This window comes from Amphibalanus amphitrite, unplaced genomic scaffold (assembly GCF_019059575.1).
Source record: "Amphibalanus amphitrite isolate SeventyFive unplaced genomic scaffold, NRLGWU_Aamphi_draft 000046F_arrow, whole genome shotgun sequence".
NCBI lineage: Eukaryota > Metazoa > Arthropoda > Thecostraca > Balanomorpha > Balanidae > Amphibalanus > Amphibalanus amphitrite.
In genome coordinates, this window is record NW_024881542.1 from 380,246 (window position 1) to 407,367 (window position 27,122).

A 27,122-nucleotide genomic window follows, 5' to 3' on the forward strand; every position below is an offset into this window, starting at 1 on the left:
CTGCGCGCGTCTCTTGTGTTTGGGGGGTTCGGTTTCAGCGGTTTCAGTTTATGCGCTTGATCACTGGAAAATATTGGTATGTGCGTTAGATTATCACAAATTATTTTTCAATGACTGTTTTGGTGTGTAACTGCTCTCGTTCAGTAGCTTCAAGCTTTATTGCAGCCATGAGCTAGCTGCAGAAGCGTTGCTTTTTTTGTGCACCGACAAGGCCACAGTTCAAGTGCAAGTTCTTACCTCTTCCCTTTTTGTTTGGATATGTACTTGAGTTGAAGGGTGGTTCTGGACAATGCAGGTGGCAGGGGTTGGGGTGGGTGGGTTGGGGTGGGTTGGGCCATTTGGGAGGGGCGGAAGAGGTGCCCTCACTCACGGGGCTCTTAGCAGTTAGCACTTAGCAGTGCGCACATCACTTAATTACTCATGAATAAATAATTGAAATTAAAAAGTTATTGCCTACAGAGCCTTATAATTCATAAGCTACAGGAATTCAAAATAACATAATTTACAAGAGTCACCAATTGTGTTGGGATTGCCAGATACATGCTGTCAGGCCACCTTGACCTGCCCAGAATTGGAATAGCCACCGTGGCAGGGGCATGTACGACAAGGCCATATAATGCCAATCAGAAGTTGGATCAAGTACCTCGAAATGGGCTGCATTGGATAGACCAATGACTGTAATAGACTGTAACATCAGTTGCATGAATAACACACTTTTGGTGAAAAGAAATGTGTAGTTTTATAATTTTTGTTTATCTCAAGAAGCCTGGATGTGTATTATTATTTTTGGGTTTGTTACTTTTCTAACTTTCAAATGGATGAGTTTGCGACTAGCATGCCTACTTGTTTACGTCTCCCCCCCCCCCCCCCCAGTAAGGTGAAGGCAACCAACTTATCATGAGGTGTTTGCCTAGTATCCCAGCATGTTCACTGTTCTTCCATGATCCATCCTGAGCCTTGTTGCTGTCAGCTCTTCCTTTCAAAGAAGAATGCTTGTTTCTTTTTTTTGTAAAAAAATAAGCATTTGTTTGAACATTGGCTAAGGTTCATATGCCCCGAACTAATAAATTCTGAAGCTTGTTGGTATTTTTTTCCAACAAACTTGTAAAAAGTAGATTTTTCATTTGTACTTCCTTCACTCCTCATATAAATTGGTGATCATGTGCAGAATTTTCCCTTTTTCATTAATAGGTACATTACAGTCCAGTCAGTCCAACTCTCACATAGGTAGCAAATGTTGGTTGATATTTGGTGTTGTGTGCTAAGAATCCTAAGAAATTTTCACTTTTTGGTATTTGCTTACAGAGCTTATCTAATATTTTATATGGATACAGTTTATGTAGCTTATTTTGCTTATATTTTTACCTTTAATATTCAGTACTCATATTTGATAATATAGATGCCTACACAAAGTACACAGTACACAAACAAATGCACCATTATGTATTTTACATTCACAAACATTGCTTTGGAGCTGCATTCTTCTTTCTTTAGGGATGGTCAGTGCAATCCGATTTTAACATTTTTATAGCAGCATTTTCAGGTGGCACTGCAATACATCTCTATGACAATTTCTTGAAAACACTGGTATGAATAGAAAAGTACTATCTTTAACTAATGATTATGAGAATAAAGGGTAAGTAGGACATAACTAATGCTTCAGTGGTTACTGAGATAAGGAAATATTTTGAAAGTACTCTAGGCTTTTTATTTAATTGACATTTGTGTTTTATGATGTTAAGGTTTTTTAGGTCAAGACATCTATTGCTTCACTTTGATTCAAACCAGCAATTTATTTAACCTCTATGCATATTTTTTCAACTATTATGTTATCTGCTCCCCAGCCCATACAGGACCCACCATGTGGGCCCAAGATTATTTAACTAATTAATACAGTGGGCCAAGACCCCGGACCCCTTCCTCCCTCCCTGCTCTGATAGCGACCCCTCCTCTGGAGCGGATGTGGCCGCGCCGGGACTACACCGTCGGTCACCGCCGTCTCCGTCCGCGGCTCATATCGGGGTGAAGACTGGGGGGTGAAGCATATCGGGGTGAAGCATCTGCGCAGGTCGAGTGGCCTCACCCCCTCTGACCTCCTCCTCTTGGCGACTGCATCGCCCGATAGTGAGGGATGTGGTGACGGCCGGTAACGGGGAGCGGGCTGGGGTGGGTTGATAGTGGGGTCATGTGACCTTCTGCTGCCTTGGTACGGGAAGGCGTGAGTGATACAAGTGCAACAGCAGCACTGGTCATTTGTTTGTACATGTAGCGGGATTTACCATGCCTTGCGGGTTTTGAAAAATGTCGACGCGCCGAAGTATCGTTATGGTAAGATGAATTGCTCACATAAACTGATGAATTTCCCTCGTGCGTTAAATTGGTCATCTCTTTACAGTGGGCTTATTTTTATATTTGTTTATTGGCTGCAGGAAATAGCAAGCTGGCAGCGATGCCTCGCTAAGACGGACTTGGGATATTTTGTATCGCAACATTGTCATTTCCCGATCATCCACTAGGTGCTACAAAAATAGGGTGGGAAACAGCATGTGCTGAGTCCATTTCAAATGGTCATCTTACATAACATCGGGCCAGCTCCAGAAATGGCACCACTTATGTTGCAAATGGTGGCGTCTCGGGACTTCCGCTAGCCTCTCTGGCGGGAGCTTTGTGCGGAAATGACGATGTTCGTGCCTGGCGCCAGTCAGCGGCCCAGCCTCCGGCAGCCGGAGAGGCAGCGCTCCTCGGAAGTAGTCGATTGGCGGCACTTGCCTCCATTAGCTCTCCATCCGCCGCGGGGCCGGTGACCTTTTCCCTGTCCTGGATGGTGTGGTGTTATTCATTCGCCTGTGGCACGAACCGAGTGCTTCGGATTGTTGATCGTGGTGATGGATCTTCATCGTTATTAATGCTGCCACGTGCGTGTTATCGTTGGCGAGTTGTTGAAAGAGCAGTGTTTTGGGGCGGTAGCTCATCGGACATATGTAGGTCATTTTTCACTCATCCCTGGCTACCGTCACGTGACTGTGATTTCCCCAATAGCTGTCGCCCTCCAAACAGTCGGCTAATACCGCCCCCTGTCAAATCCGGCATCCCATCACGGTCGCCACGATCCTTTACGACCTTCATTTACCTGAGTGGCGGCGGCGGCGGCCCCGCCCGGGCAGTGCCGCTGTCTGTTGCAGTCGGTATCACGGCCGCACATCAGTCTCTAAAGGTCGCCGCGGCCGCCCCGGTCCCGTGACTGTCAACAGGGCCGGGGCGTGGTGCCGGCCGCGCCGCGCGCCGCACACGGCCGGCCGTCAGTAGGTGTCACTGCGCTGGCCGTGTGACTGTGGGACTGGCGCCCTGCGCTCGGACCGCAGGGAGGTGCTGTAGGTAACTGGACAGCGAGGCTTGGTGGTGTCTGGTTGGTGTACGATACCTCGATTTGCGCCTCTCAGTGGTTTCATATGAAGTGTGGAGACTTCTAAAACTGTTCAATAGCCTGACTCTGCTCTCATGTGTCCGACAAAATCAGTCTAACTCGGCCCCTCCGCTCCCCCGCAGGGTGATGGCGGTGCACCTGCGGCAGACCTGAGCCGATGCTGAGAGGGGCGCGCCCTCGGCATGTGGCACTCGGACTTTGCCCGCGAACCGTCCTGCGACAGCCTAGCTACGCTCAAACTATGCGAGGTATGTACTCCTACTCCTAGCATAATTTACTTTTGCGGCACTGTCCTTTCTGGCTAAGCTTAGCTCACCTTTTTCTGAAACGTTTACACTGATCATACCGGTGGCAAGGATACACAGTACATGTTGATAAAGTAGCATTAGGGTGTGGGTTGGGCTAACCTATAATCAATGTCAGCTCTTCTCTCGCGCTTGCCACCCTCCGCTGCCGCTGTAAGCCGTCCACTGTGCGCCGGCGGCTGCGGTGGCTTCTGACGCGCGCCGCTCTCCGCTCTCTGTCTGTCCGCTGCTGGCTGCAACTGGTGACGGGTCTCGGTGTGTGAGAGCTCTCTGTGTGTGTGACCGCGGCGGCAGAGGGATGAGGAGCCCCAACTGGCCGCCGGAGCGCCCGGCTACTCCCAGACTCTGCCGACGCCGCGGCACCGGCAGGCGCGGCAGGCGCTCCAGGGGGCGGAGGAGAGCCGGCACAGTCCCCCGGCAGACCCGGCGCAGAACCAGGGTGAGTGACGGACTGACAGGCCTCCCCGGCCGACCACGACTCAGCTTAGAACCAGGGTAAGTGAGGGTTGCTTCAGCCCCTGGCCGGCCCCGCCGCCGCGGAGAACCAGGGTGAGTGAGCAGCGGCCGCACGTGCGTGCTCGATGGTTCACTCAGGCTGCAAGCTACAACACCTGGTGCGGGCCAGTAAGAGGCTACACTGTATGAAACACTCGGTCTCTTCTTCGCTTCGAACACTCGCCTAATCTCTGATACTGGTCTTCAGGATACCCCAGCTCCCGTCCCCTTGCTGCACACTCGGCTGCCCTACGGCTTATACGTTATGTATGAGTGACGCCTCCGATTAGCCATCGACCCTAGGACAGGCTTCCACCCCCACATCCCTACCCCCCCCCCCCCACTTCCCTACCCCTAAACGTTTCGTGTGTGTGGGTCTGAACGCATACAACGTTCGTCCGACTCCCGACGCGTCCTCTGCTCATTTAATACTTTCCGGCTCCTGGAATTTTAAAGCCTGGGTCGAGCTTTTACCTTCACCTTGGTTAACGCCCATCATGGTCCCACGGTGTCAGCAGGTCAGTGTGCGATGGGTACTGCCGTGTCCCGAGCGGCGGCCTTGTCAATATCACGCTCCCGGAAGTCCAATTTACACAATGTCTCCACGGCGAACCTTCCTTTACGCTTCACGGAAGGCGAGCAAATGACGAGTCTGTCGCGCCAATAACGAGCTCATATCTGCTGACGCGTGTAGCTACTGCTTAGTGCTTATGCGGCGTCGAACACAGCGAATGTCTTATTCCCCGTAGCTTCAGCATGCAGTAGCTGCTTTGTGTGGACATTATCAGCTGTCACCTACGCTCCATCCACATATTTCGTCGGTTAGCTGACCTCACAGCCATTCACACTTCACATGACAGCTCCATTACGCACTCCCCCTGAGCGGTGACTGCGCCTGTTCCCCCCCCCCCCTTCACCTGACCCCACCCGGTGCACGGTGGTCCGACCGATCATTGATCGCGCCAGTGGCCGTGAAACTATCGGTCTCTGTGTGTCACTGACACGGCAAGGCCAGCTCTCCCTCCGGTCTGACACTGAGCAGTCATGGTCAGTGTCGGCGCCTGCGGCCACGGCCAGGCCTGACTGCTGTCATCGTGACTGCTGAGCTACCGTGGCGTGATATATATCAAGCTGACTGCTGAGTGCTGACACTTGACAGTGGTAGCGTGCTTTGAGAGACTAGAGAGTCTGCCTGCATGGTGCTGTATTTGTGGAGTGTAGTGTTATCAGTGTCAGTAGTGATGGTGACTGAAGTATGGGCATGGTATGGGGGTAGGTCTTTATTGCTGGTTGATCTTTATTGCTGGTTGATGGGTACCTACTGATTAGAAGTGTATCGCTTATCGAGTGCAGACATGCGGCTTGAAATGTTCTGGGCTGTCGCTTACGAGGTTGAGTTAGGGTAGAATTACTCTGCTTTCATTGATGTTGCATATTGTTGCTTTTAAGCTGGTTTAGCAATTCTTGAATTGCTGCGAGTGAAAAAAGTAATTCCTATGAGGGTATTTCGTTTTGCGTTTTCCGTTGGAATCATGACGAAGTGTACGAATTTAAACAATTGGGATAGTGCTAAATTTTACCAAGCCTCGAAATTCAAACTGAAGATCGCATGGCACCCCATTTTCAGAGTGTCGACGCCCATTTCTGGGCGACGCAGAGCCATTCTCGTTGTAATATCGTAAATATCTCGGTGACTGAGTTCCGTCGTTGGAACAGTTATCTCTGATCAATTGTTGTCATATCAATATTTTACTTCGAGAGCTCAGTATCATAAACTCGGCTGCGAGAGGAAGCTGTCCAGTCTGCAGTGAACGGCGGTGGTGCTCCGCTGGTGTAGCTAGAAGTTTGTTGAGGTCTCGTAGGTACCTATGCTTAAATGCAATTATTTAAACCCACATGTTGCAAGATTGTGCACCAAGGGTCACACATGTGCGGGTTACATGATTAGTTGTATACCTAAATATCCCAGTTCACACTTCAATCAAGACCTAAAAGGCACATGAACTATAAAAAGCACAAATGACAGCATGCATACCCTCTTGCCAAACGTAAGGTCGTTGGCCAATATACATTCACATAATCAGATGCATTAACTCGTGACATTCAAGCTGCGTTGAACATGGTTGAACCCATTTCCTCACCTTTAGATTCGCTTACGAAATCATGGCTCCCAATCTGGCGTTACAAGCCCACCCTCCACCTACGGGTCAATCCCGTGCAACTCCCGGCGGCAAAGGTCAGCCCGCCGCCCCCGCCTGGCTGCCGGGCGCGATGACCGGTGAAGGCCCTGCCGCCGCCGCCGCCGCCCGCCCGCCAGCCGCGGCGCCCCTCTCAAGGTCTCGTGACGCGTGCCGACGGCGGCACCGAGCCGCCCGGTGCCGCCCCACCAGTCAGTGGAGCTCGCGGCGTCGGCGAGGAGAGACGTGTGTCGGGCGGTGGACGGACGCACGTGCATACGGTGGATACACGGGCGGAGACGGAGACCGGCGGACGTGGAGACGGGAGACGGGGAGGATGATTGTCGACCTGCTGGCCGTGGCACCCGGTGAGCGAGCGGAGAGTCTGGTGGGGCGGTTTGTGGGTGGCTGATTGTGAGCCTGGTGGGCGTAGTTGGATGACTTTGATTCACACTTGGTGGCTTGGCTATGCTTACCTGCTGAGAATTCGTGACTGGGGATGCTTGCGCAGGGATTGGAACGCCAAGCGTTTCCTGCCGGAGCCCGGAGGTAGCACATTTGTACATTTTGCCGGTTTATGGCTGGCGTGGAGTGCAGACAGTGATTTAAACCCAGCGCGCGTGACAGCCGGACCAGTGGCTGTTTTATGGCGGAATATAAATTGCACGACTTGATTGATGCACCGGGACACTCGGCTTCCGAATCACAGCGGCCAAACATCGCGTGAAACTATTCGCCGGCGAGTGGTCATGCAAAGATCGCGTCCTTGAAACTAATGCCAGACACACATATGTCTAGCGGAACGGATGTTGTGTTGGTTTTAAGTCGATTATGCGATGCTCGGCTTGGAAAGCCTCTTTCTGATAGCATGAACTATCGGGTCTAACACGAGGATCCATGAAGTATTTGCGCTGGACGCCATAGTTAGACACAAGTAGATGCCGTCGCGTTTTTGGTTCGGGTTCCCGACTCTAGAGCACGACTTTGCCCCAATTTACGTCATATGAAAACATTGCACGGTTCTGCATTCTCCCTGTATCCCTGTATGGTCATACACGGATGCTCGTGTATTTCCGTGACATGTGAATGATGGCGCGGGGCAGCCGTGCAGACCACTAACTAGCCTCCGAACCGGACTGCGTGGTGCTCGGTTTTTGTTCGCGATTCTTATCGGGCTGTTCGCGGAGGCGATCCGTGGCCCTGTTTACCTGAAGCGTCTGTCGTGCCAAGTAATCGTGCGGTCATCAGAACCAAACTCAGCACTGCTATCAGACTTTTCAGAGAGCGGCACACAATGGAACCTGTGCGGCGCCCGGGCCCGATATGCCTCGATAACCTGTAGGCCACAGAGCATGACGACTTGCGAAAACGTCGGTGGTCGGTTCCTATATAATACCGACGGTGAGCCTTTCTCTGACCTTTGTTATCGTTGTCAATTGTCTGCCTAGGCGTGCGTTTGAAACATGTGATATCAGTCGTAGTCAATTGTCTGCCTGGGCGTGTGTTTGAAACATGTTGTATCAGACTTTGTAACTTAGTAACTCTGTTGACACCCACTAAATTCCGCACGGCGGGCTCATTTTGCAGCAGGACATAGTTCTCTGCTCATTTTCAACAGTATTCGATTACACCGGCTCTCAAGGTCGACGGGAGTGATTCTGCCGTGCCTATTTTTACTCCCCCTGACTGGTGAGCCTTTTCCTGGTAGTGAGCTCCCCTAGTTAACCGCGGTACAGTCGTCATCTTGGCTCGACAGATGCGTGGGCGGTGTGCGGTTCGGTTTCTTCCTCACCCGGCCTGGTTCTGGCCTGTTCGCCCCAGTCATAACCGGGCGGACCAGGTGCTGACTGGCTCGCGGTCTGGCTCCTGCTCCGTGTTTGCACGTGTCTCGGGTAGCCTCTAAAGGGTTAGTCTTTAGCACTCCTCTTTGTTAGCACGTGTCTGGGGTAGTCTCTAACAGGGTGTGTCAATTGTCGCCAGTTGAACACAACGGGTGACGTGCTGACTCTGATTGTGACAATTGTCATCAATTGAGCGGACAAAAACGGCAATTGTGCTGTCAAGCGAGAAAAAGCGTCCTGTCGCCACGTACCCTCTCACCCCTCCGAGGAAAAACTCGAGTAACCATTTCTCCAACCCTACCACTTGCTGTTGCCGCCGCCCCCACGCCGCCCCCGCTGCCCCATCGCCGTTGTCGCGGCTTGTCAATCTCCTGATCAGCCGCCGACTTCGGTGGCCGGCCCCGTCCGTGCGCTCCGCCACATACCGGTCAGCCGACAGACAGAGTGATAGACGGACGGACAGACCGCGCACACGGCGCTAACCGTACCCACTCGCCCGCCGCTCCCTGTCGTCCGATCACAGCCCGCTCCTCTGCAGACGGTGCGGTGAATCACACTGCACCCCGTCCGTTGTCTGTGGCTGCAGAGGAGCCCACACGTGCCTCTTGACTGCCTCCCTGTCCGTCTAACCGACCGCGCGCGGCCCGTGTTCGCTCGTGTTCGCCATCACTCTGCTGCCGATTTGTGCGGCGCAGAGCGCGTGCAGTGGTAGTTGCAACAGGCGAATCGGGTTTGCACAGAAGCGCGCGGTGTGATCAGAGGGATTGCGGGGATTTTGGTGCGGTATTACACGGTTGCTGCTGTATATGGGGTCAGTACGAATGTGGGTGAAGTATCAGGGACGACAGTCTGAATCCGGAGACTTTCGGAGCAGTTTCACCGCGAAGTGTCGATGATTGCAACAACCGTCTGGGAATAATGGGAGTGAGGCGTCCAATGTGATTTGACCATCATCTGATTATGGTCGTCTCGCGATGAAATTCTCAAGTCACGATGACACTGATGTGGCCATGACTGCGATGAACTGGTTATGATAAACACTGCATGCACTGCCTGTGATGATCATATCTGTCACTTGTAAGCCATAATTCGGTCTAGATTTCTCAGACCAAGCCCATGTGAGTCAGGTCGCATTATTCTGTGATTTGCGCTGTCTTACTGCATGTGTCTGGCTTATGAAAGATGCACCCAAGCACAGCTCTCAACCCATGCCGCGTCATCCTAGGTGCGACTTTTGACTTTATCGTTGTTTTTCTGTGTTTCAGGCGGCCGCTATGGGCTGTCTCGGAACAACTCTCGGCGAGGCAGCTGCCGACAGTCGCCTGACGAAAAGGTCACCACCTGCTTCAGCGCTAGGTCAGTCAGGTCGCCGGGTCAGCTCAGTCGGGTCGGTTGGTCAGGTCGGCTATGTGGCCCGGTCAGGTCAGGGCTGTGACCTCCAAGGACAGGCCGCGCTTTCGGGTCAGCTTGAAGGCAGGGTTGGATTATTGAGCTTGATCGCTCATCCAGCGATGTTCATCCTGTTCTTGACATTCCGTGACACCTCATTAATAACATTGGTAACATAAGGTATGGAATATTATCAAGTCCCGATGGCATCATGGAACCTCTCAGCCAGCGACACGGCCTGTTGGGATCTCCGGCTGGCCACCCTATCTGCCGGAACAGACAGGTCTCGGGTCGCCTCGCTCGGCGCGGCGCCCGGTGAGGCCGTGAGCCGCCGTGAGCCGCCGCCCGGCCGTCCAGGCGTCGGGAGGGCGCAGTAACGGCCAGCCGGTCACGGGGAGCGGTGGAACGGTGCCAAACGTCACACTCCGGGTGGAGCCGGCAGAGCTTTCATTGGAGTTTGAACATACTGCAGGGTTTGGAGGATATTGGTAGGATCTGAGCCAGATGGGTGAGAGGAGGTCATGGTTTGTGTAAGGTCAGCGGCCTGGGGGTCATGCTGTGAGGTCGTGAAGGTACTTCACAGAGTATTCGGGTTCGCTGTGATACGGCAATGCAAGTCTGTTTGTTATCAGTCATTAGTTATCGGGTATTTGGCGGCACTCGGTTCATCGCGGTGGTCTTGTTATCACACAAAGTACGTCACCAAGGTCTCGATTGAAGTGGCAAGGCCGTATTCCGACTCCTATCGGCCCACAAAGACCGCGGCGATCACACGCTATCGGGTATTGGCTCATATACCTGACAGGTGTCCTATGGTCTTCGCCTTGGGCCTAGTTACTGATCACTTCATGACGCCACATGACCTTGATATGCGGTGAGCGAGGGACGAAACACACAGGTGTGTTATAACCCTCAGAAGACCCCGCCTCCGCCGCCGAATCGCCCCTGTGCCCTCCGTTCGAACCGATTGGCTTCTGCTTAACGACTGGAACCGATAGGAGTCGTTACGCTTTACGGAGCCCCAGTTACGCTTTACGGAATCTGTGCCGGTCGTAACTGTGTTTTATCAGCCGTTCTGGCCCGGGCTGCTGCGTCGACGGCGCGGTATTCCCTATGAAACATCTGGCAGCACTCAGAGCCACCTGAGCCCGTATTTGGCACGAAAGATGCTTCCGTTGGAAAGGCGTCTGCGAGAGTGTCTTTGAAAGTAGTTCGATATTTACTGTGTAGAGTGGTGAGCGATGAGTTGATCTTACTTCGAATACTTTTGCTCGTATGATTTGATAACTTAGAATCACCGTTCTTTTCCGCAAGTCGGTGTGTTTTCTCGTATTTATTCAAGAGCATCTGTAAAACAAAACTTTGAACTTTGAATAGTGCGGCTGAAGGCTACAAATCTCCAAGCTTCCAGGCTGCTGCATTTCACACACACACGCGGCGCGGGGGCGCAGCGGAATTCCTGGGAGATAAAGCTCCCTGTGTCTGTGGCCGCCGTGGTTTTCCGGCGTGGTTTTCCTGTGTCGGTGCTGGTGTGCCGAGTGGCCCCAGTGGTACTCGGTGCGGCGCCGCTTCCAGAACGAACTCTCCGTCTCTCTGTGGCTTTGGGCGGGGGCGATTTTCCAAGCTGCGGGCGCCTCGGAGCCGCGGATATCCGGCCGGTGACCGCGGCCGCGGAAGTGCGAGCGTCCTCGCGTGTGTGTGGGTGTGGAGTCTGTGCAGTTGAACCTCCCCCGTGGTGTGTAGTCAGTGGTTACAGTCCGCTACCCCAACCACCGCCCGGGGTGAACGGCCGAGGATGCTGCCCGTGCCGCCGACGCTGGCTCAGCGAGCAGCGGTAGCCCGCTCCGCCTCCGTACCCGGCTACTACCGGCCGCTGTCCGTCTGCTGTGACGACGGCACAGAGCCGCTGCTGACCATCACGTAAGCAGCTGGCCAGTGACGTCCGTACCGCGACCGTCGCGCTGGTCAGACCGGTCCGCACGTGATTTGGCTTGCATGCGAGCCGCGCCGGCGTGTCCTTGTACACGACGCGCTGTTGACGGGTTCGTGCTGGTCTTAGGAGGCGGAGGGCGATGCGAGTTATTGTGGGGAGAACGAGTGGTAGATGGCATAGGATGGTTTGATATGTTACCTACCATCGACCAGCTGGTGACTTGTGCCAGATCGTAGATTGTGGTTAATGTTTCGTCTGTGTACAAAGAAAGATGCTTACGATCAAAATCGGTGCATACCTAAACATGTTTGGATATGCACGACTGTCTGGGGCGTCTGTACAGTGCCTCCCAATACGTAGAAGCTTCCAGAAGCTCATTTCAAACCCCAGTTTACTTGCTTCAATCAGACAGCAGATGTCCATTGTAGATTGAGACCCAGGATGTGAGGGCTTGTCGTCTATGCTAACTGCTAGTCTGTGCCTTGTCAATGTGGCGCAAGCCAAATGATTGCGACAGGCTGATGCCGCTACCTAACTGCTGAAATTTGCCAACGAAGTGCATTTTGGATGCAGTTGTGCAGCTAGCCTGTGTTTTTCCCTGTGGTATGCAGATGCAGAAGTATTCGCTAACCCTGTTGTCTGACACACAAAGACCCGGCGTATAATCAAGAGTGCCACGTTATGTCGCGTTACGTTACGTCACGCCCGCCATGTGCCGCAGATCTGTGACGGCCGACCTCCTCTGCGGCAGCCTCCCGCGCGCGGTGGGCGGCGGCGGCGGCGGCAAGCCGGCCTTCCTCGAGGTGCTGACCATTCCGCCCGAGGAGTTCGCCTCCCAGATCACCCGCGCCGACTGGGAGGTCTTCAAACGCATCCAGCCCGACGAGCTGGCCTGCCTGGGCTGGAACCGGCGCGACAAACACATCCTGTCGCCCAACGTCGTCGCGTTCACCCGCCGCTTCAATCAGGTAGAGTTGCGCTGGGGAGTGTGTGTGTGTGGGGGGGGGGCTGGTACAGAGTGATTGGGATATTGGAAATTGGAAAGCAAATGTATGTAGGAAGTTGGGATTGGGTTGCATGGTAAGGAGGTCAGTGAAGCGAGGGTGTCGAGTTCGTGCCATGTTGTTTGCGATGAGACATGGGTCGGTGCGAGGGCTGGGTGCAGAGACCCTGTGCCGTGGGTTTTGAAACGCCAAGCCACTCAGTAACGATCCACCGACTCTCTCTGTGTCTCCAGTGGCCCGCTCCGTTCCGTTGGGCGGGTACCGGTTCACTGCACCCGTTCCTACCACCTAACCAGACCGTCCCATCAGCCCGATCACACCGTATCCCAGCACCTTACCCAGTTCCACCCAAAACCACCCGGCGACAGACTGTCGTACTGAGAACGAGTACCGGATCTACCCCTCCCCCTCCTCTCGTGACGTGAGCACGACCTTTCACACAGCGCCGCTCGTCACGGCGCGGGTTGAATAGGGAACGGTAGGTGTCTGTCGCCGCCAGCCGTCCTGGTTACGGCGGTAGTGTGCTTGGGACCGCTGTGAGCTGTCGGTGGTAATCTGTGGGCCATGAGCTGACCAGAGAGTCGGTGGACACGAGCGGACGGTGGAGGCTTTCGGGGAATTGACGGGTATGGTGCAGATGGGATGTAGTGAGGAGAACCGCAGCTGCAGAGAGGATGCCGGACTGGTGGGATTAGGCTCGCTGTTTCTTTGTGTTTTCTTATTTGGGTGTTGTACTGTATTGTCATCCAATTTAGGAGGATTTACTCTTTTTCTGTGGAGTTTGTGTCGTTTGTGGGCAGTAATAATACCTGCAACTGATGGCTTACTCGCCGTATTTGGTTGATACGACTTGGGTTTCCAATTAAAGAGTCTTTGTTCTTCATTTTCGCTTTCATTAGTGACCATTCCATCAGTCTTTGGTGGCCTGGTGGCCCCTTGTGCAACCACTGACCACTATCGTCTCCAGCTCCACTGATCTTGTATCGCCATGCCATTCTACCCCTTCGAGCTCTCCCTGACCGCCAATCTGACCCTAACTTGCCTCGCCAGGTGAGCTTCTGGACGGTGAAGGAGATCCTGAACGTGCGCAGCGTCAAGCAGCGGGCAGAGGTGCTGGGTCTGTTCATCCGCGTCGCCAAACGACTGCAGGAGCTCAACAACCTGCACGGCCAGTTCGCCATCATCTCGGCCCTGCAGACGGCGCCCATCTACCGGTGAGAGGGGACAGAGGGAGAGAGAGGGAGGGAGGAGGGCTTGCGGCGTACGTTTCTCCAATGGTATTTGTTTGTGTTAGTACTGGTTTAAATCGGTATCATGTGGGTCTGAAGTTGTTTTATATTGGTATTGGCACTCTGGAATCAGCACCTGTTGGATTGCTGGGGTGTTATGTAATGGATTAATTCAGTGTGTAAAGTGTTGTTTGTGGCACATTATTATATCATCATTAATTACCGATGATTCAGCGCTTAGTCCGGTCAGCTGATTTTCATAGTCTGTTGGCATTTTCCCCGTCTTTGTTGCGCCAGCCAGAGTCCTGCCGTCCAAAGGCAAAACCGCATATGTCGGGTCAGGTCATGACCCGACATATGCGTTTTTGCCTTTGGACGGCAGAGTCGGCGATTACACTAGATAAACCCGATTTATTAGGATAATCTCCATGTTAACACGACGGAAATAGGTCTACACGTGGCTTTTGCATGTGAAATCAGCTCCAGTTCTGTTAGTTTTACTGGTCCGCTGAGTGTTGTGCTAACACGAACAAAGCAAGGAAATATGTGAAGGTTATATATGTTTGTGCGTCATTTATAGAAACCTTGTAAGAAGTGGGCGCAATACATTGTACCTAGCGGCGAGCTGGTATCGGTAGCCAACTGAAGCCATAAATGGTGTTGTGTTTCGCGGCCCATTTCTTATGCCGACGTCTGGCTTCCGTTACACCGCGGCTCAGAAACCCAAAACGTCCTATTATTCTGGCACACACAGTTATTGGTAACGGACACCGACCAAGAACTGTGTTTTCGTGGTATATCTACACCAATAAGCTTATGAATTATTTCCTTTTGACCTCAGGTCAATTTTCCTTCTATATCGCACTCAATGGCATGTCGGATTGGTTATATTTATTTCGTAAATTTTCACGTCAATATGTAGTCAATACAATGTGCGTCTTAAAGCAACCTTTCTTTTCCTTTCAGGTTACAAAAGATGTGGGCACATTTGCCCAAGAATGTTCTGCAGAAGTTTGAGAAACAGCGCGAGTTGTTTCTGGATGTCAACAACTGGGAGAAACTCCGCGATCTCTTGTCTCGAGCGAAGCTGCCGTGTATACCTTACCTGGGTAAGTGAACACTCTGCTGTGCCTCTGTGTTGTGCACTAAATAATACACAGTTTGAGACGCGGGGCGAAGAGTCCGCAACCGATTTGAAATATGTTCTTACACTAAGCGTTGGGTGCTTTCAAAGAAACTGTAACCTGCCCATGATCGAATATCGGTGAAGGCAATGCCCAGATTGAGCTATTCAAGGTGCTATCGGTAGCTGTTATTACTGCAAATATCAACACTTCCCACTTTCATCTCCCAACAAATAACCAATCTCCGAAGGCTAGCATGAAACAGCATCAACATGTAGTCTGAATTAATCGATCGTTCCCAATATAGACCCACCTGACGTCTGGGCGACAGCATGATCAATATATCAGCCAATACAGCACGCAGTTTCCGGCCCGCGCCGACCTTTGGCGAACATTTCACTACCTATCGTCTGGGAACGCCCTTCTGCGCTGTACTAGCCAACAACCCTCAGCTCAGCCACGTGTCTGTGCCACCGGCCAACAGTCGGCTCTTACGGCGTCAATGTGTACGATTATTCGCCATCCGGTGGGCCACTTGCCAGCGGTGATTGGCTCAACAGGCCGGCGAGGCACACAGTGCAGCCGGCCGGACGAATTTGACCGTCTGGAGGTCGGCGCAGGCGCAGGGGGTTCATTAGCGTGCGTGGAGGCACGTGTTGGCTGTAAATCGAGCTACAAATTAAGCATCATATCAATTGGCTTGTCATAGTTGAGCCGTTGTGTCACAAATCAATGCATTGCCGTGTCACAACAGACGACATGCCGCGTGTCAGCTCGTTCGAGCACTGTGTCACCATCATTGTGTCAGTGTGTCACGCCCATCACGCCGCCGGCCACTGGGCCGCGCGGCGCGGCGCCGGTTCCCGCTGGTCGGCCGTGCGTTACCACCGCGCCGTGGCCCGGTCATTGTTGACTCGGCGCCGGAGGCCCCTGATGTAATCACTCTTCGCTCCGTGCTCCGCTGTGGTTCCGTGCCGTCGAGCGGTGAGCCGTCACGGGTGAGTGGGCTCACGGGCTGGGCTAACGAGCGGTGGGTGGCGAGAAGGATGGCACAGAGGCGGTGAGGTGTGAGAAGATGGCAGAGAGGCGATGAGGTGTGAGGAGGATGGCAGAGAGGCGGCGAGGTAAGAAGATGGCACCGATGCGCTGAGCTGAGAAGGAAGCCAGAGAGCCGGTGGGGCGTTCCGGCAGCGGCTCGGTAGATGAAGTGATGGGGTCAGTGGGCGACGGTAACTGGAAATCCCACTGATGATGGCTTGCTCAGGCTACTTTGCCTGCACTGAGGCGATGGCATTTCGTCCAGCCTGTCAGCAGCAGCAGCAGCAGCAGCAGCAGCAGCGGTGGTAGCTCGTTACAGCTGTTCCGTCACAGTCGTGTTGACTCACGCCCGTGTTGGCGGGCCGTCACGCCCGTGTTGACGGTCCGTCACGCCCGTGTTGACGGGCTGTCACAGTGGTCCTGCGCTCCGTGACGCCGCTGCTAACGGCCCGTCACAGACGGTCACGGCCGGGTCACGGCGAGCGGTAGCATCAGCAGCAGCGGGGCCGACGGCGCTCCCCACCGGCCCGCGGTGTTACACAGCGACTTGTCGCAGAAACACATCTGCACGTATCTGAAATGTGACGAAAGACGTCATCACTGGCCCGTCATCACTGGTTCTCGGCGTGGCAGTCTTGGAATGCGAGTTGGGGTGGACATTTGATACCAGGAAGAAGGTCGCGCCATAGTACGCAGGACTCTGAGACAAAACATAACAACTCTTGGGTCATGTGACATCAGACGTAAAGCGTAGGGCCGGCGTGGACTGTCCAGCACCAGCTACAGCCAGTCATGAACAGCCGGAGTGGAACAGTCATACACAAACAGCAGGATGAGAGGGAAGGGGCGGTGGTCGCGTCATTCAAAGTCGTACCCTCCGCCCCTCGCATTCCGCCGGCGCCAGACGGCTATCAAAACAGCCGACCGGGACAGTCCAGTCTCCTGCGCCGCCGTTTGTCTCGGTACCGGCGGCGGGCCCTGAACGGGGCGACGTACGACGTACGGCCCTGCTGACCTCTGGGTACAGTCAGCTGCGCACCAGAGCGGCTTTACGCGACTAATTCGGGTGTCTGGCGGTAGACAGAGGAGGACGGGTGGCACGGGGAACGCGGCCTGACTATCGGGCGGGGCGCGTGCGCTGCGGGCTGACTGATGAGATCAACTGGCGGGGTGATCTCAGCCCGCTGCGGAGAAGTTGCAACTGCAAGCTGTTCGCGGGACGATTAGGGCGATTTATGGGTGCCGTAAAGCAGTTGCAGCGCTGCCTATTATCAATCAGAGGAGGTGGATGGGTGATTGATTTGCGAGGTCCCTGTTCTATCTCCGAGTTGTCTCTGTCTACTCACGCGCCGGTGGCGGGGTTTTTGCGGAAATCGGTGCATCCGTTGGAGACGAGGAACTCCACTCCCGCGCCCTCTGGGTCGCCGCTCTGTTGGCTGGGAACAGACACCGGTGAATAGCCATCAGTCAGCTGTTCGGTCACGGCGGGGGACAGGTGATAACTGATGATGATGACTCCAGCTTCTGACGGGAGATTATTGACGCTCGCAAAATGAAGTCGTCATTAGCATTCATTCACCTTTGGTTCGGGCAGCTTTATTTACCAGGATTACTAGCTGCTAGGTCATTCATTCAGCCTGGAAAACGGAAGTTCTTTGACCTTGAGAAGTTCTGGAATGTGCTTTGGCTCCCCTGGGTGTGGAAAAGCGGTCCACATTTGATTACATATTAGCTTTGGGCTTCATTAACCATATTTAAGTCGGGTTAAGCCGTGCTATAACCTAGGCAACGTAACTTAGCTAAGCTCAATTAATACCAGACAGCAGGCTTATTCGATGAAATCCCGACTAAGGCAAGTTAAAACCAGCTTTTCATGGCTTGACCTAATCAGACCTTGTATACCATTGGTCGATGTGGGCCGCGCTAAGACGCGCGCGGCGCCACGTGGCTGTCCGCGACCACATGCATGCACACAGCACGTGTATGTATGGGTCTTCCCGCTGCTTTATAGCCCCGTACCCCCGTAATGTGTCCGTCTGGCGTCTGCCCGGTTCTCCTGCGACATACCACGCTAGCTACGTCGGCGCCGCAAAAACCCCGTGTTTTGGTCATCGCCCCGTGCCGCCGGCCTACGTACGCAGTTCTTGTGTTGTGTTTATAACGGCGGCGGGACCGACCACGTGACCGGTCCGTGCTTTCCGTGTCTGGTACCATCTCCGCCGCCCCCGCCCCCGCCCCCGCCGCGGGCCGCCCACGGTGGCTCCGAGATGTCCGATCGGTCTTCCCCGAGTCCGTTCCTCCCCGAGTGTGTCCCGTCATCACCCCAGCTATCAGAGTCTGGGCCAGCTGCGGCCGGCTGCAGCGGTGCCGTCAGAGACGGTAGGCGGGAAGAGTAGGCGGTGATAGGGGCCGTGGGACGTACCGGGGATGGACTGGGCTCCCAGCGCAGGATGCTGTGGTATGTGTTGTGACCGAGGCAGTTATAATGACGCGCTGGAGGCGTCGGGTGTCGCGCCGCGACACAAACCGATGTGATCTGACCGATACCTGGCACTGATCGTCGCCTGCGTCACAAACGGGCGTCACTGGCGGGCGTCAACCCGCCACCCCGTCACGGCCGGTCAGTGGGGTGTTTATACCGTGCCCAAACAGTGACGTGACGCCCCCGTGGCCCGTGCCGCCCCGTACCAGGCCGGGTTGGATGACCGGGCATCGCGAGCGGACTTCGGGCGCGAGGGCTTTTGTAGATGTGAACGCTCCAGAGATTGCATCGTTTGATGTGTGATGAGTTTCAGCGAGTAGTGTTAACTAAATATCGCTAAACACTAGTGTGATTTCGTCTGAGACTGGATATTGATGGGATTACCACCTTCTTGAATCAATGTTGTGGCCAAACATGCCTCGCCTTGACCTTTGGGTCTAAGGTGTTCACGTTTTTTTTTTAGGTCAAAAGTCAATGTTTTCTGGTGTGTGGGTTGATGCAGGAAGTTGTCTTAGAATCAGATCATGGCTCCGAATTTATTGGCCCAATATTGCTTTAACTCTAACTCAGATGTGAAAACGTGTAATTGCTAATCCTGTTGCTTCCTCCTGGGCATTGGAAAAGTCTGGGAACTTTTGGAAAACCCACACAGAAACGAACCCACGAGTGGGTTATCCCAGACCTAATGGCTTTTACTAATTACAGCCCACCTCAAAGAGGCGCGATGTGTTCCCACATGGCTCGATGGGCGTCGAATCAGTCCGCGCACTGCGACACCAATATTGATGGTCCCGAAATGGCGCTTACAGGACTTGTTTGATGCTAAACTTTTATTTCGTTGGAACATTGTTGAATGCTGCTTTTCGGTATATGAAGTTCATGAATAACGTAATGTTGCGCTTTATCTGTACCTAGTCATATGAGAGTAGAGAGTATGACACCTGGGTCTTGCTAAATTTGCCGATGTTTGATTTTATGCATTGATTTGGTCCCACAGAAGATCAGCATGACGTGATATTGAAGGAAGAGATGGCACCGTACAGTCCACAGCAGAAGTAATGTGCGACTTCAGTCATGGGTTTGTTCGGCTTCTGAAGCCGAAACAAACGATTACCCAGACTACAATTTAATTTGAATGTAGCTTATATGTATCGTCACCCTTGCAGCTGCAACTTTTTCTGTTGACGTCTTCTCTTCAATCACCCCGCATTAAAAAATCGCCGGTCAAAGCCATCCGTTTAGATTGGTAAAACCGCACATTACTTTAGCGGTGGACTGTACATCTAAAATGCGTCCTAGAGACCCGTCCTTGGGTCGCAGACTCGCATTCCACATTCCCAATCTGTATTTGCATTATGTGGCGTCAGTTGATGCATGGTTAGGTTAGGTATCTACGTGACATTCTTGAGTTCCAATGTCATTGATAAACAGACGATTTTTGCCTTGAATGTGACTGTTGCCGTGGGTACCGATGGTTTATATGTAAGATGGTCTGTTTCCTTGAAATAGCTCTGAGTACAGAGATTCTTTGCTGGTTTCGAAATGGCCATATTGCATGGCGTCTGTAAGCACTTAGAATGACGCCACATTCCATAATAAATTATCATGAGAAAGAAGACCGTTTAAGTGTAAGTCTCCCCCCCCCCCACACACACACACAACTGTTCATCGTTTTTCCGCTGTGGCCCCTCACCTGGTCCTGTTTTCCCCTTCTGTGGCCCCTCACCTGGTCCTGGTTTTCTCCTGTGTGCTCCCCTCACCTGGTTCTGGTTTCTCCTCCGCCCCGGTCCCTCACCTGGTCCTGGTTTTTCCGCTGCACCCTCTGCGCGTGCGGAACCTGTCGGCCACGCCGGGCCGGGTGCTCTCCCAGCGCTCGATGGTTTTCATGCAGAAGTCGTCCATGTGTCGCGGGCACAGGTAGCGGTAGTCGAGCCGCTGACCGCGCGGGATCGAGATCCAGCCGCTGTCCGTGCAGTGGTCGTCCGGATCGGTCGACTCGCCCGTGCACTGGAAACAGTGCAGGTTCTCCAGGCCGGGCTGCGTCTCCGAGGGCAGAGTGCCGTTACCGATCGGTGGGGACGGGGAGGTAGTGGGAGGTTCGGCAGAGGGGGTGGTCGGGACGGGGGAGGTGGGTTTTGTGAGGAGGCTCAGAAAGACGAGAAAGAGGATTGGGAATGAGAGGCAGAGGGCAGATCGCATCGTGGTGGCTTGGAATGTGGCTAAGGTGAACTATGGACGGACGCTGCACCGATGTGGGCTGTTATGATATTTACTGAGAAAGCTAAGGCACTCTTGCTGAGGAGTGCTCACTTCTAATGCAGAAAACTCTTCTTAAAAGTGTTTAATTTTACGGTCTAGCTAAGTGAGTGTAGTCGACTGCTTGATGGCGTCACTTTTGTCTCTTCTATTTATTTTCAATAAGCATTGCTGTTACAGAACATGATTTTTATTCTACGAAGCCTACACCATAAATATTCCTCACGTGTTTATCTTCCTCGCATGCTATGGCCTTCAACCATGCTCACGATTTCGTAGCCGGCTTCCAGAATGGCTGACGCGTGGAAAGACCCAGCGCCATAGCTGGTCCGCCGTGCAGAAATGCCACAGTGTGTTATATAAACATTAAACAAAGTGTGTGTGTCCTGTGGGTTGTTCTGGACCAGCGTCTGTTTTATGGGTGGATTTCCATCTTGCGGTGCCGCATACCGCAATTGAGCCTGACTCGGCTTCAATTACATGGAATGGCGATTATATGGCTACTGAGCATAATTACTAATCAAGCTCATCCGTATATGTTTTAGCTTTACGTAGAATCATTCTTTATATAATCATCTTTATATATGATGGGCCCTGCAGGTCTGTACGTGACTTGGATCGCGTACAATCACCTCACTGCATTGAGTTTGTTTGACGCCTTCTATCCTCTTCTCTCTGATCCACAGGCCTGTACCTGACGGACCTGGTGTATTATCACCCCCAGTTATAGACTAACCCCTCCCCCTTCCCCCCACAGGTTTGTACCTGACCGACCTGGTGTACGTGGACATGGCGTCCTCCCACTTATAGAATAACACCCTCCTTCTCCCCACAGGTCTGTACCTGACCGACCTGGTGTACGTGGACATGGCGCACCCGCAGTCGGGCGGACTCGAGTCGTCTCAGCGGCGGAACCTGATGAACAACATCCTGCGCACGATCTCCGAGTTCCAGCAGTCGGACTTTTCGCACCTGCCGTTCAACCCCCGTGTCAGCAGCTACCTGGCCTCCATACGCTACATCGACGAACTGCAGAAGTTCATCGACGAGGACAACTACAAGTGAGTGGGAACGGCGATAGAGGCTGTTGGAAAGTTTTGTTTGCTTAAAATGTTGAGATATTTCGTGGCGTTGTAAGATTATATGTTGGCTAGCTGCAATGCGTCATTAGAGGTTATTTCATATGTTGTTGACCGTTAGTCGTGCGTTGTTTTGAAATATACTCTACTCGTCTCTATAGGTGTTGAGCCGTAGAATATGTTTCGGGAGGTTTGCACGTCGAGCAGACGTCATTAAAGTGTTACAGTTCGGCTGCCAGCCACAAAGCGCTGTGATACCATCGGTCCGACATTTCCTGCTCGTTTCACCGAACGCGATGTGTTGCATCAGCATACGTCCGTCTACCAGCAGTATTTTCGCGCACGAACGTACACACATGAATAGCGCATTAGTTGAAAGTTTGTCTAAAAGTGAATTTTAAATCATTTGTTTCTGGCCTCATAGTATTAGACATGTTATTACACAAATGGAACAACCCTCACTCTGTGTACTCTCCTTAGACTCTCTCTCTCTGCAGCTGGAGCCGCAGGCCCAGTCCCCAGTGTCTCACTGACACTCCGTGTTACTCTCCACAGACTTTCCCTGCAGCTGGAGCCGCAGGCCCAGTCGCCGGCCCAGTCCAGCTCGAGCCGCGAGTCGGCTGAGGAGAGGGACCGGGTGGCGGCGGCCGTACCGCCCTCTCCGGCCCGGCAGACCGCCGTCCAGGCACACCGCAGGGCCTGCAGTCTCGGGGTGAAGTGAGTACAGGAGGGGCAGGGACAGGGGTGAGTCTGACAGGTGTGTTATGGGTGAGATAGGTGAGATAGGTGCGAAGGTGATTGAGGTGTTCAAGTGTGGTGACTTAGTGATGAAGATTTAAAGATAGGTGGTGACGACGCCAAAGGCCAGGACGTGCTGACGCGGTGTGCTGGTCGTTGTGTTGTTTTATGCGTGTCTTGTATGTATAAGTTTGTGAAACATTCAGAAATGCTGGTTCAAGCGGGATTGCCATTTTCAACAACTGAATGCTGCATACCAAATCCAATGTACACTATGGAGCTGACTGAAGGCAGCTAATCAGTATATGACCCGTAACCCGCGCATCTTAATCTCGCTGCCTGCAGCATAGGCCGCGATTTGCAGTATCTAGCCCTGGACACGGGCAGGTTTGTAATGAGTGGCACAGATGTTATTGCTGTTGCACAGTCTTCACCACCGCACCGAAGCCTCCAATGAGCAGTATGCAATTTGCATCTTGTGCAAATGCACGACGTGAGAAAAATTAGACAAATCCCTTTTTGCGAATGCCAAGAATCTAATGTGAGGAATTCGAGGCATGACCGGCCGCTATCTGGACTGAGTTGTATGTGCATTCCACCTGAGTCATTCCACTGGGAACAGTCACTGTTGTAACCGACTGGGAGCTGCACCAGCCAGCACTGCCGTGTCGCCTCGCACCTGGGTGTCAGAGCGTGAATGGGAGGCTGATATGAGGACCGGAAGTCGCCCGTGAGCTGGGGACCACGAGTCATCGAAGAACGGTGACTGGCCTGAGAGGATGTCTGAATATCTCTCGAACAATATAATCGGTGGAGCTTCTTGCCTTTGAGAGAAGATTGACGGTGCATTGTAAGAACAAAAGTTGAAGCGTAGGCCAAGTGCGTAAGACTTAAATGATGTTGTAGTTTGTTGCGTTGACCCAGCAAGTGCAGTGATCAGAGCGCCGCATCCCGACCCCAGCATCGATAAGTAATGCATCTATATTGAGATGCCAAGATCAGTGGACTTTTACTTCGAAACATACAGACTTACATGTCCGGTAGTCAGCACTCGCCGTTCGGTCTCCAGCGGTTTTGCCCGCCTGACATTTCCGGTTCACTCGGCTCCAGTCACGCCGTCTATTGTTATCCGAAGTCACCCTTTGTGTGAGTGGGTGGGGTGGAATAAACACGTAGCCAACAGTCGTGGCCACCGGTTATCCGTGCGTGCCTACTGTGGTGACGAGAGGGGCGCCTCCAGCAGCGGCGACCTCACAAACGGCGGCGGTTGTAAACGGTCGGACGGCGTATGATTCACTGTGACACCGGGGGTGCATAGAGTGAGCTGTTGGGGATGCTAGGGGATTTTCTGCAGCTCGTTCGAGGCCGTGTGTTTGGTGGGAGATTATAAACCTTTTTTGATCGGAAACTGTGTCGGTGAGATCGGATGACTAAATTGTGTGTCGGCTGTAGCGTCTGTTCGGACCGTCCAAAAGTACCATTTTCCTAACCGTATGTTTCTGTAACTGTAGAACTTCCCTAGCCCTCGTAATCTGTGCCGTACTTCTCGTGTCCTTAGTGCTGCAACTCTCGTGTCCCCTGTGCCGTAACCCCGGACTGCCCTGCTCCACAACTCCGACTGTCCACTGTCCCATGCCCCGTGTCTCCCGTGTCTTGTTTCCTGAAACATGTGCGGCAGTAATCCCCACGTCTCCCATGCCCCGTGTGCCGTCTAACCCGTGCTCCATGTGTCCTCTAACTGTGCCCCGTGTGTACTCTAACCCGTGTTCCGTGTGTAACCCGTGTGTAACACCGGTCCGCCGTCCGACGCAGAGCGCGCAGTATGAGTCTCCCTCGGAACAGTTCGCGCCACCTTCCGGCCTGCGTGTGCGGCCAAAACCACCACATGGGTCCCGGGTGAGTGGCGCCCCTCAGCTCTGCCCGCTCCGCCCCTCTGCCCCCCTCCGCCCCTCTGCTCGACTCTGTGCCATGCCAGGAACCCGCCAGTGGCCGCGGTGGCGGGCTGCGTAGAGGAAAACGGCGTGCAGTGCTCGGGTGGTACCCGAGAGAAGCTTGGTTTGCGGATTAGAGGCAGGCTGGCTCCGACTGATTTTATTTTGTACTGCTAGCGCGATCCTTTCCGTTGTTACGCTGCGTTACGTTATTTTTATGATGCGTTGCGTGGCTGGGAGACGTTTCGCTGCGATGTTGGTGTTGGTAGTTATGCAGATATGCCAAGGGACTGACTGAAATGCACGTGGCGACCTCTATCCGGCATGGATGGAAAATCTGAACAAATAGCGCTGTTTTGTAATTAAGCAGACATATCGATGAAAGATCAACAACTATGTGTACATGGGCTTTGTACATTATTCGCTGCACGCACCCACGCTATTTCCGATCTTTGTGTTCGTTTATTTGTTTGGTTTTTATTTGCAGTTGATGTTGTTCTTGACGTTAAAGTTTGCATTGCATCTACGCATGTTGACTTGCGAGCTCTTGCTCTGGTTCCGTAAATGTTTCAGAAATGTTTGCAGTTTCAATTTTGATTTTACCTGTGTGACTTACTCCCCACCATGTTTCCACTCATGTCCTTCCCAAACCCAAAATGCCACTTTTCTTAAATGATCCGTCAGCCAGAATCGCCGTTTCCGCTGTCATATCTCAAGCATTTTACTTTTTATCTATATTCGATTGATTAAAAAAACATCCATCTATAGCCAGGTCTCTCCTCAAATATCGAACAACCCAAGGCGAACAACCCACGACTCCCCTCCCCTCTACCCCACCTCCCACTCTCTCCCAGCACCCCCTGTCACCTCCCTCACGCACTAACTGTGGCCGGTGGCCGGTGGCGACAGTCTGCCGGACAGCACTGCGCGCGCCCAGCGACACCTGCTGGACGACTCCGTGCTCAGCACCGCTGACGGCATGTGCACCTCGCTCTACCTGCCCGACGGCGGCGCCGGAGGTACCGCAGACGACGACGTCACAGCCACGCTGCCCATGCTGTGAGTGGGTGATCGAGGCGTCCGGTGGGGACTGAAAGTGGGTGGGGTAATGGGCTCTTCCATAGTTGTTTGCGACCCAAGCATGCACCTGCTCTTTTTATTTTCTTCTTTCGCTTCAGTTATGTTACTCTACTTCAGTTACTAACTTATGTTGAGGGGGTAAGAGAGTCAGAGGGGCTGAAATGTGCTCTACGAAGTGTCAAAAACTCCTTGTTTGCGCCCACCTCAGCTGGGTGCAAGACATTGTTCCCGCCCGGGATCGAACCGGGGACCTTCCGCGTGTGAAGCGGACGTGATAACCACTACACTACGGAAACCACTGATGTTTGGCGGCTCAGCACAGCTTCATATACAAGGAGGTATGACGCTACGGACTACACTACAAAAACCACTACACTACGGAAAAAAAAAACTGATCGTTGGTGGCTCAGCACGGCTACATATACGAGGAGCTCTGATGACCTGACCCGACCCTGTGACCTGTTTCCAGGGACAGTGAGGAGGATGGGTGTCTGGGGATGGAGGCAGGCGCCGTCTGCACCCTGCAGGGCTGCCTGCGGCGCAAAACGCTGCTCAAATCGGGCCGCCGGCCGCCGGTGGCCACCTGGCAGCGATACTGGGTACAGCTCTGGTCCCAGAGTCTAGTCTACTTCAGCTGCAAAAAGATCAAATGGTGAGCGAGTGTCTTCCATCCCAACTCTGAGAGCTATGGTGGGGGTTTGTAGGAAATGGTCGCGAGTTGATTGTAAAACCATAAAACGAACTCTTTGTAGCGCGTGGAGGCGTGGCTTCTCGCGTTTTCTCGGTGCCCCTGGTCCCAAGCTCATGCAATATATTTTGGCGTCTGCGAATGCCACGCACTATTTCGCACTAGAGGGATTCGTCCAGTAGGAGTAAATGGGAGTGTCGCTTCGCTTATTGGGCCCGTGAGTTTCGTGGCATCGGGCGGCATTCTGACCTTCCACTCCCCTGTATGCCGCCAGTACGGAGCGCAGCGACTTCAAGTCGGAGCCGAGCAAGATGCACACGGTGCGCCACTGGTCTGTTCACGTGGACGACGTCTCGTGGCTGAGGGACACGTTCATCCTGCAGAACCCCGCCTCCGGTCAGTCAACTGTATGTCTGTCTGTCTGTCTGTCTGTCTGTCTGTCTGCAGTGTCCCAAAATATTTCGATTTGGGTGGGAAACGACATCCAAATAAAAATCATTTTGCACTCTCATCTCTAATATTTAAGAGCGATTTTCCACTCCCAGCTTTACTGAGAATAAGCATTTGCATTGGGCATTTTACATATTACATTTTACCTCATTATATAGAAATGTATGCCATTAATCTCTTTTCCACTCTTTTTGGGCCCTATTTGACTGGTGAATTTTCCACTCTTTTTGGGCCCTATTTGACTGGTGAATTTTCCACTCTTATCCCCCTTTTGGGAGAGGAATTTTCCCTCTGACACCCAAGCCGAAACACAATTTTGAGACACTGTCTGTCTGTCTGTCTGTCTGTCTGTCTGACTGACTGACTGACTGTTTGTGTTTTACGACTCTGTCAATATTGATCGTGCCTCGTTATTGCCTTTCGTCTATTTCTGTTATATCTTCCCCATCCTCTTCATTT

At 53.0% G+C, this 27,122-nt stretch overlaps 2 protein-coding genes and 1 non-coding gene across 14 annotated transcripts in view; 1 reads left to right on the forward strand and 2 right to left on the reverse strand.

The window, feature by feature from the left end:
* LOC122377506 (ras-specific guanine nucleotide-releasing factor RalGPS2-like) overlaps positions 1–27,122 on the forward strand; it is a 28,601-nt gene continuing 1,479 nt past the window's right edge. Inside the window, exons 1-13 of one of the 12 annotated variants that reach the window (XM_043357581.1) lie at positions 9–76; positions 3,547–3,672; positions 4,024–4,168; positions 9,508–9,598; positions 12,316–12,532; positions 13,619–13,782; positions 14,764–14,906; positions 21,533–21,758; positions 22,332–22,493; positions 24,327–24,410; positions 25,355–25,504; positions 25,995–26,177; positions 26,488–26,609. In XM_043357581.1, the coding sequence (XP_043213516.1) occupies positions 3,607–3,672; positions 4,024–4,168; positions 9,508–9,598; positions 12,316–12,532; positions 13,619–13,782; positions 14,764–14,906; positions 21,533–21,758; positions 22,332–22,493; positions 24,327–24,410; positions 25,355–25,504; positions 25,995–26,177; positions 26,488–26,609 (1,753 nt within the window). In that variant the 5' untranslated portion in view covers positions 9–76; positions 3,547–3,606. Of the gene's footprint in view, positions 77–1,563; positions 1,637–3,546; positions 3,673–4,023; positions 4,169–6,622; positions 6,770–9,507; positions 9,599–12,285; positions 12,533–13,618; positions 13,783–14,763; positions 14,907–21,532; positions 21,759–22,331; positions 22,494–24,326; positions 24,411–25,354; positions 25,505–25,994; positions 26,178–26,487; positions 26,610–27,122 lie in introns of those variants that run through there. The other 11 variants (XM_043357579.1, XM_043357580.1, XM_043357584.1 and 8 more) reach the window with 11 other exon arrangements.
* On the reverse strand, positions 14,669–20,963 carry LOC122377507. The gene is made up of 3 exons (XM_043357592.1): positions 20,237–20,963; positions 17,306–17,395; positions 14,669–16,533 (listed from the first exon to the last, which is right to left on the reverse strand). Exons 1-3 carry the CDS (start codon positions 20,638–20,640, stop codon positions 16,422–16,424), a joined length of 606 nt encoding a protein of 201 aa, XP_043213527.1. The 5' UTR covers positions 20,641–20,963; the 3' UTR covers positions 14,669–16,421.
* On the reverse strand, positions 25,749–25,821 carry Trnav-cac. The gene has a single exon. It is a non-coding gene; the product is annotated as a tRNA-Val (tRNA).